The 9396-nt window shown below is 40.5% G+C and overlaps 1 protein-coding gene and 1 long non-coding RNA gene across 4 annotated transcripts in view; one reads left to right on the top strand and one right to left on the bottom strand.

Moving 5' to 3' along the window:
- The window catches only part of LOC116696313 (ras and Rab interactor 2), a 51469-nt gene that overhangs the window by 28559 nt on the left and 13514 nt on the right, over positions 1 to 9396 (bottom strand). For all 3 annotated transcript variants that reach the window (XM_032527171.1, XM_032527162.1, XM_032527181.1), the window contains exons 3-5: positions 2877 to 2971; positions 2159 to 2357; positions 647 to 761 (exon numbers count right to left, since the gene is read on the bottom strand). In XM_032527171.1, coding sequence (XP_032383062.1) covers positions 647 to 761; positions 2159 to 2357; positions 2877 to 2971 — 409 coding nt within the window. The remainder of the gene's footprint in view (positions 1 to 646; positions 762 to 2158; positions 2358 to 2876; positions 2972 to 9396) is intronic.
- The window catches only part of LOC116696706 (uncharacterized), a 5528-nt gene continuing 3437 nt past the window's right edge, over positions 7306 to 9396 (top strand). The window contains exon 1 of the long non-coding RNA XR_004333812.1: positions 7306 to 7316. This is a non-coding gene — a long non-coding RNA (uncharacterized LOC116696706). The remainder of the gene's footprint in view (positions 7317 to 9396) is intronic.

A 9396-nucleotide genomic window follows, 5' to 3' on the forward strand; every position in this document is an offset into this window, starting at 1 on the left:
AAAAATCCACAGAAATTGGGACATTTCTTTGAACAATCAGTGCTATGTAAAATTATCGCAACATTTATCTTATGACCAAACAGTACATGTAATAGATAGAGATACAAACGGCATCACAACATATCCACAGATGTTTGAGAGGATTGCTTCCAATGATTTAGTGAGACACAAATAAAACATATACGTCCAAAATTGATGCTTCATGCATGTCAATATGTTACTACAGCTTTGATGCACGGCGCATCAATGTTGCATTTTGAGCTCGGGGTACTCTGTGGTTGTCCAGCGTACTCGGTGGTTGTCCGGGTGCGTATTTCGGAATTTGATCTCGGAAAATCAGACTTCACAGTACAAATGGAACGCACTATCAGCCTATATTAGGTGCACACTCTACTAAGTGAGCTAGAGATCGCCCTACCTATGCAAAAAGTTGGCCTTTTACTTTGTCACCTTACTTCTTGCTTTGCTCCAGTCATAACTACTACTGCCACTATAAAACGGAAATATAGGTCGTAATTGCTGCTTGACTTATGTGAGCCTTTCTTTTGGGGGAGGACAGATACAATTTTTTATATCCTGGTCTAGATGACCCCACCCAACTGTCACTAAAAGTGCTGTCAGTAAAAAAAAAAAACATGTTACTTACTGTACTGGCTCTCTCTGACAGGGAAGTGGCTGATGGGAGATCCTGACTGATCCTCCTTCAGAAGCACAGACAGAACCTTTCTCTGCAGAGCGCCTGACTTCCTGACCAGGAACACCTGCACCATGGAATTGGAAGTCATGAAATATCATACAATAGAGCAGTGGTTCTCAACCTTTTTAGTCAGTAAAAACAATTCCCCAGTCTAAAATATGTAATTTCGTCTTCCATTTTTTTCCTTCCCCCACTTAACCATCTGGCAACCCCCATAAATTATCTGACCCCCTTGGGCGTCCCAACCCATTTGAATAAGACACATTCACACAATAGTAGGGCTGAACGATTAATCGCTTTGAATTGAAATCGAGATTTGAAAGAATGCAATTAGATAATCGTGAACACCGCTATTAATCAAATGTGCAATATTTAGCTGAATGTTTGGTATAACATTAGGTTTAACATTTATTATTACTCTTTTTGTTATTATATTTAATGTTTTTTCACAAGAAAAAGACTGGACATTTGTTGTATATCACAGATTATTTACAAAAATAGCCTATTTACAGCGGATTATTCATTTATTTAAAGTGCTCATTTTATGCTTTTTGGCTTTTTCCCCTCTTCCTTTATTGTGTTATATATCTTTTTTGTGCACATTATCGGTTTACAAAGTGAAGAAGCCCAAAGTCCCCCCCCCAAAAGGGACGTACCATCTCCAACAGAAAACACTGTTCACCAAACAGCTCTACTGTAGTCCAGCCTTTACTGGACAAACATGCATCACTTTGTAACACACGTTATAATGCTCGCCTAGCTGCTAGCATGGCACGCCCTCCCACTCTGCTTCTGACTGGCTAGTAGTCCTTACCAAGGTACTGCGCATGTGTGACTCCCAACAAAGAAGGAACAGAAGTGAGATGTCTCACTCTGTAGCTAAAACGGAGAGATCAACACACAGGGTGAAAAGAGGAGCTGCAGCAATGTGTAGTACAACAAAAATAAGGTGTTTTTTTGAAAATTAAACCATGTAAACCTATTCTGATATAACCTCTAAATACAATTATGAACCTAAAAATGAGCATAATATGAGCACTTTAATATGATGGTAGAAGGTGCAACATATAGATGCTGCTGTTGAACTGAGGCATATCAGAAATTTCGGTTTACACAAAAGTATTGATATGTTTTCATTGGAAAGTTAGCTTTGGTGATAAATGTTCTTTGTTTGACAGTTCAATGTTCCATGCTTATTTAAAGAAAAACACCTATTGCTGGAAACTCATATCCATGTTGTTATCCTTGCATAAGAATAAAGAGCAGTTTTGATGGTGTCTCGTCTTATATTGGTCCATGAAATGTTTTATCTGTTACACGGTGAATATTGAACTGTAGCTATACTAAAAGTAATATCACAAATCAAATTGTAATCAAAATTTCTGTCAGAAAAATCCTACTTAGATCCCCCCCCCCAAAAAAAATCGTTCAGCCCTACACAGAAGTCTTCCCGACCCTCACCCCAGGAGGCTGTTTGAGCAGTATGCGACAGGCCTCTTCTTCACTGACTGACAGCAGCAGCCACACCGGGTGAGTTTGAGTCAGCCTGTCCAGCACACTCATCCTCCTTCGCAACGAGTCGTATCCAGAATCCCTTTCCCCCCCCACTCCGCCACAGTGGGGGGACTGCAGGTAAACACCACTCACTTCACTCTCCAGCCTGGCAGAGAAGTAGAGAGAGACAGAAAGTGAAACACTTGCCATCTGCTGGTGAGAATCAGTACCAACGTGTGGAGCCATTTTATAAATACTGTAGGATTCCTGTTGTCAAATTTGACAGAATGTAATACAATTAGCATTGGGCATAACCGTTTCCAACTTGAAATCCTTTCAAAAATTACGATTTCAGTGGAATTGCTTCTTTAATGGAATCGTTTAGAAATTGTTGCGCAAGTTTCCTTTAATCCATCTATTAAGCATGTGAACAGTTTCAAATCCACACCTCAAAGAATTGGAATCAAAAATCGATAAGAACCAGAATCAAAAGAAATAATCTGAATTAGAAGAGCTGTTACAATCAAAATGATGCCCAACCTTAAATACAATGCAGTACAAGCTGGTGGAAAAAAAAACATGACATGGCTCATCAAAATAACATTTAAAGACATGACAGGAAATAAAAGACTAGACTGGTCAGGCTGAGGAACGTTTTGAGAACATGTGTGGAAAACAGTCTCACCCTTGGAGATCCATGGGCTCTTTGTCAACTGTTGGAGAGGTCGGGACCATCTCTCTCGTCAGCTCCCCAATCTCCAACGCAAATGTGTCAATCAGCTGGAAGAAGACAGAACGAGAGGCTTTGACTGTTGAGGGAATATGAAAAGGAGAAGAGGAGGGTGGACAGCAGTAAACGAAACCAACGACATTGCTTAAACATCAGTTAGAAAGCAAAAGCCTGGGATGACAAAGGGACTGTACTGGTCACAGCTGCAACAAAGGGCAGGATAACGGTTTTCCTGTACGGGAACATGACTTCCTATAGGCAGGAAACACGGAAGGGAAAGCATTGTTGACTCAACATTCAGAGAGAGAGACATAAAATTCTGTCATACTGCAGAGACGCTCACGTAACTCTTTGCCCAATGTGTCCCAGCTGAGAATGCAATTTCTAACTAAGACACAACTTTGTACTAGATTTAGTTTTAGACCACAGCTATTTTGGGATTGAAATAATGATGACCCAGGAATGGAAAAAGTGTTTCGCAATCCCTGATACCAACCTCACAAAGCATACCAAAAGATGCCCAATGGCTCAACATTTGGTTCTAATTTTGGAAAAAAAAAAGAGGAACGTGAACAGGAACTTTAACTGTGGCCATGGAGTCAGTTAGTTAGCTGTGATCTACAACTTGAGCCCAATCTATTTTAGCTGCTATCAACACAAAAGTATGCCAAATTAGCTAGTTCCTGTTTGCAGTGTACCCATGGATCTACAGACAACTGTCACTGGATTACTTCAATATGGTAGAATACTTCTCAGGCAACTTCTGAAGTTAGTTAAGCGGTCTTTTTTCTAAAATTTTTAAGAGGAATTATGGATGATTATCCACATTGTACGCAAAGGAGCCAATGGAAGTGCAAGTCACACTGAATCTGAAAATGTGTGTGAAAGAAGGACTGTGTTTTTGATACAAATTGCAGCCATCTTGTTAAAGTAACGTAATTGCCTCAATGAGCTCTGTGTGACACACCGTCTTTGCTGCTGCTAGAAACTGCTGACCGTGTTGACAAGCGAGCCAAATCAGTGGGCAAAACCACAATAACTAACTTCCTGTTGTTTTTAGAAAACCTGCATGCACCTGTCCCTTACAGCTCATGCAACATCATTGCCATTCTGACTGTTCTGCCCCTTCCCTCTTCAACTCTCCTACTCACAGTTGGACACCTCTGATGTAGAATAATGACAGATGTAAGAATATATTCTGGCAGAATGGATTCCTAAATCAGCTCAGAGTTATATGCAATGCTTACAAAAAAGGTTATACTCATAAAAAATAAACTGCTCAGTTGCATGACAACTTTTAGCAACTAATTGCTTTCATGTTGTTTTTTTCCCTCCCACATCCCCTCATTCCCCCTTGTAGATCTAGACCGTCTTCAAACATGTGTGTCTGTGCAGATGTTGTGAAGGCTGTACTCTGATGATCTGGGTCAAACAATCTTGCAATCAAGATGGTATCCTTGGGCCTTTTTTAAGCTTTATATTGTTGCATCTGGCCATAGAGTACAATGCAACGAGGAGCAGAAATCTGAGGCAATCAATGGGAAGTATGTTGATTTCTTATGATCAGAGATGTTTGGTGGAGGATAAAAAAAAAAAGTGTCTGCACCTGAAGCAATGCTACCATTATACATTTTAACCAGTTGGATGCATCCTTTTCCAAACTTTCCTCCACCAGCTGGGCTCCAGGCCAGACCACAGTCACCACAGGTCCTTTTAATTCCCCCCCTCGCAGGACTAAGTGGAGCCAGATCTGTTAAAGCCTCAGACTCCCCATAGCTTTGTGTCAGATCAAAACTCTATTGTATGACACAAGTCGACAAGTTAGCTCCAGTGTTCCTGTAGCACTGAAAACTGCACAGTTCAAACACGGACTGGGGATGCTCAATTTGAACCGTGGTGAAGACAGGGATAGCTATTAGAGTCCAGACAACTGACCCGCACCGGAGAGACAGAATAAGTGTTAATCCAGCGTTAAAAGCAGCAAAGAACCGTGTCTTTACAGGTCTCTCTAAAAAAGCTGCAGCTGATTCAGAACGCTGCTGCTCCAGTCCTCACTAAGACCAAGAAAGTGGATAAGATCCTTCCAGGTCTTAAGTCTTTACACTCACTTCCTGTCCCTCAAAGAATTGATTTCAAAATACTTCTGTTGGTTTACAAATCACTAAACGGTTTAGGGCCAGAATGAACCAGATTCCAGACCTCTTAGGTCATCAGGGTCAGGTCTGCTTTCTATCCCCAGAATCAGAACTAAAGAGGGGGAAGCAGCATTCAGTTTCTATGCTCCACATATCTGGAACAAACTCCCAGAAAACTGCAGGTCGGCCACCACTCTGTTCTTTTAAATCAAGGCTGAAGACCGCTTTCTTTCTTATGCTGCCTTTCTTTAAATAACTTTATTGTTTATACTGCACTGTAACTTTTATTTTTGTATTTTATTTCAATTTTTTAACCGTTTTAAACGGCTCTTTAATGTTTTATATAAAGCACTTTGAATTGCCCTGTTAAAATTTTGCTATACAAATAAATCCGCCCTGCCTTGCTTTGTCTAAACCTAGATGCTGCGACCAGCCACAGTGTCAGTTTTAACTACCCGGATCCTGTTGAGAGAGATTAGCTTTGGGGTTGCAGAGTGCTTATTTAATTGTACCATTTGGAACAAACGTTTTTAAAGTGCCCATATGGGTATTGAAATTCACTCAGCTGGACTTTTACGAGTCATAGAGAAAGAAGAAAAACCGGATTACCAATCAGGCAAACAGGCAACCACCCCCGCTATCTAATGTTCATAACAATTTGATGAATGGAATAGAGCTGCAAAGATTGGTTGTCAACCATTTTGATAATCCATTAGCCTAATCCATTTGAGTCATTTGTTATAAAAAAAAGTCTTAACATAATTTACTGTCATAACAATTCTCTGATTCCAGCTTCTAAAATGTGAATATTTTCTAGTTTCTTCACTCCTCTGTGACAGTAAACTGAATATCTGCAAAATCTGTGGACGAAACAAGACATTTGGGGACATGATTGTGGCCTTTGGGAAAAACGGATCCACATTTTTCACCATTTTATAGACCAAACAACTATACCATTAATCCAGAAAATAAACAGATTCATCAACAATGAAAATACTTACTTGCAGCCTTAGAACGGAACATTAGTCGGAGAATATGCACCACCAAAGCAGTGTTATCCAACATGATATGAAGGCTGCTTTATTATTACCTAATCTTTAGTCCCTGTTGTGCACAAGTGTCCTTGTGTCAGAATCTAGTTATAAGACCTTCAATATTTCACAACAATTTGTCGGAGAATGGAAACTGTACATTTGCATTTTACATGGCATTTAGTGCTAAAGGTAGATTGTTACATCATTGCAGGACCTCATTTTCCCTAGCACACTATAAAGGGTTGTTACTGTAATCTGGCCGTGGAAAAAATAAGAAAAAAACTAAAATGATTATAGTGGGATTTTGGCATCGAGCTGTACCTTTAGTCTATAGGATAGGATATATGGTCCGGGACGTCTCTGCAGCACCACAATATTTAATTCAGAATGGTTTGACACATATTTAGCACTCCCCTCTCGCAATTTGGATATTGCACTAATCCATATTGCAATAAATTGTGCAGGCCTAATAGACACACACCAGAGGGTTTATTATTTATTCAGCTCCTTTAAGCGGTAAGTGATTCTCTGCATGGACTGCTGTTAAAGCCATGGATGGAGTCAATAGGAAACTATGTGTTTGGTTTTTACACACAGACACATACTGAACGCTTTCACAGGGTTAGTAAGGATGGAAAAAACCTGGAAATTAATAGTGAGACAACTTTCAATGGTTGTTTTTAGTTCACTGTTGATATTGGTCCAAACACTGAATTTGTCAAACAACGTGAATGAACTATGAAGATGCAGCCAGGTGAAAGCTGTGAACGCCTACCAAGGCATGGCGTGCGTCAAAGCTTTTAGGTCTCTTGCTTGCCAAGATTTTACAGAAGAGCAAGAATTTTACTCTGAAATGAGAGCTCTTGTCCATTACTGAGGCTGTCAATGAACAAGGCTGTAGCTGTTTTGCATACGTACAGTAATCTATATGTACCACAGTATAACACTGACTGCTTGTGTGTCTTTGTAATCCACATTAGTCAGGAGGGAGAGAAGGACGGAAAAAGATAAGGCTGCTCATTCAACAATAATAATAGTAATAGTGATTTATAAGGGGCACTGTCTTGACAGACTTATATTCAGTCATTTGTTCCCAATGGGCAGTTAAAGGTGAACTACTATGCTTGTCTGTATTTTATGCCATATCTTTGAAGGTAGTCGGATTTTCATGTTGAATGTAGCCAAAGCTTCAAATAATGAGGTAAATGCATTTCAAAGAAATCTCTGTGAGCTAAAACGTTCAGAATTCCAACTGTTCTGAACACTCTGGTTACAACAGTTTTTTCTACTCCCGGCTCAGTGCCAGGTAACACCGAGCCGGTCTTTTTGCTCATCTGCTCCAGCCAGGCAGGACTGGAGTGGTTTTTGTTTGTTATTAATATGTTAACATTGTCACATGTAGCTACAGTGGTGTGAAAAAGTGTTTGCCCCCTTCTTCATTTCCTGTTCCTTTGCATGGTTTTTCCCCCTATAAGTGTTTCGGAACATCAAACCAATTTAAAACATAGTCAAGGACAACACAAGTAAAACACAAAATGCATTTGTAAATTAAGGTGTTTATTATTAAAAGGTGAAAAAAATCCAAACCATCATGGCCCTGTGGAAAAAGTATTGCCCCCCTTGTTAAAACATACTATAACTGTGTGTTTCCACACCTGAGTTTCAATTTCTCTAGCCAAACCCAGGCCTGATTATTGCCACACCTGTTCACAATCAAGGCATCACTTAAATGGAGCTGCTTGACACAGTAAGGTCCACAGATCCTTAAAAACTACACATCATGCCGAGACCCAAAGAACAGGAACAATTGAGAAAAATATTGAGATCTATCAGTCTGGAAAGGGTTATAAAGCCATTTCCAAAGCTTTGGGAATCCAGCAACCACAGTGAGAGCCATTATCCACAAATGGCGAAGACATGGAACAGTGGTGAACCTTCCCAGGAGTGGCCGGCCGCCCAAAATTACCCAAGAGCGCAGACGACTCATCCAAGAGGTCACAAAAGACCCCACAACAACGTCCAAAGAACTGCAGGCCTCACTTGCCTCAGTTAAGGTCAGCGTTCATGCCTCCACCATCAGGAAAAGACTGGGCAAAAATGGCCTGCATGGCAGAGTTCCAAGGAGAAAACCACTGCTGAGCAAAAGAACATCAAAGCTCGTCTCATTCCTCCACAACACATCTTTATGATCCCCAAGACTTTTGGGACAACATCGTGGACCGATGAGACAAAAGTGGAACTCTTGGAGAGGTGTGTGTCCAAGTATATCTGGCGTAGAAGGCAACTGCATTTCATAAAAGAACATTATACAACAGTAAAATATGGTGGTGGTAGTGTGATGGTCTGGGCTGTTTTGCTGCTTCAGGACTGGAAGACTTGCCGGGATAAAAGGACTATGAATTCTGCTGTCTACCAAGAGATCCTGAGGAGAATGTCCACCATCTGTTCGTGTACTCAAGCTGAAACGAACTTGGTTCTGCAGCAGGACAATGATCCTAAACACACCACCAGTCCACCACCGAATGGCTGAAGAAAAACAAAATGAAGACTTTGGAGTGGCCTAGCCAAAGTCCTGACCTAATCCTATTGAGATGTTGTAGTATGACCTTAAAAAGGCCGTTCATGCTCGAAACCCTCTAATGTAACTGAATTAGACAATTCTGCAAAGATGATGGGCCAAATTCCTCCAGGACGGTGTAAAAGCCCATTGCACGTTATCGCAAACGCTTGGTTGCAGTTTTGCTGCTAAGGGTGGCCAACCAGTTATTAGGGTTAGGGGGCAATCATTTTTTCACACAGGGCCATGATGGTTTGGATTTTTTTTCACCTTTATATAACACCTCATTTACAAATTGCATTTTGTGTTTACTTGTGTTGTCCGGGACTATTGTTTAAATTGGTTTGATGTTCCGAAACACTTAAGTGTGACAAATGCAAAGGCACAGAAAATGAGGAAGGGGGCAAACACTTTTTCACACCACTGTACATGCCAACGGCAGTAAAAGATGTAATCTTGGCTCCCAGTGTTGTTAATTTATCCCCAATCTTGGGTTAAAGTAGTAGTAGTAGTAGTAGATGTAGTAATAGTAGTAGTATTTGGTTTAAAAACCTATTTTCTGTGATTTTTGACGGTATGAAGTGCTGCTATATTCTATTACTGTGCACTGCAGACAAATAGTAGCTGCGTGCTAACAACAGGAAAACCTGTAGTCTTGGCTGCCAATGTTGTTAATTTCTACTCATATTGCTGCTGAAACGTTTCCAGTCGGGTCATATTTGGTTTATAAGCCTTTGGGGGGGGGGGGG

This window comes from Etheostoma spectabile, chromosome 2, assembly GCF_008692095.1.
Source record: "Etheostoma spectabile isolate EspeVRDwgs_2016 chromosome 2, UIUC_Espe_1.0, whole genome shotgun sequence".
Taxonomy (NCBI): Eukaryota; Metazoa; Chordata; class Actinopteri; order Perciformes; family Percidae; genus Etheostoma; species Etheostoma spectabile.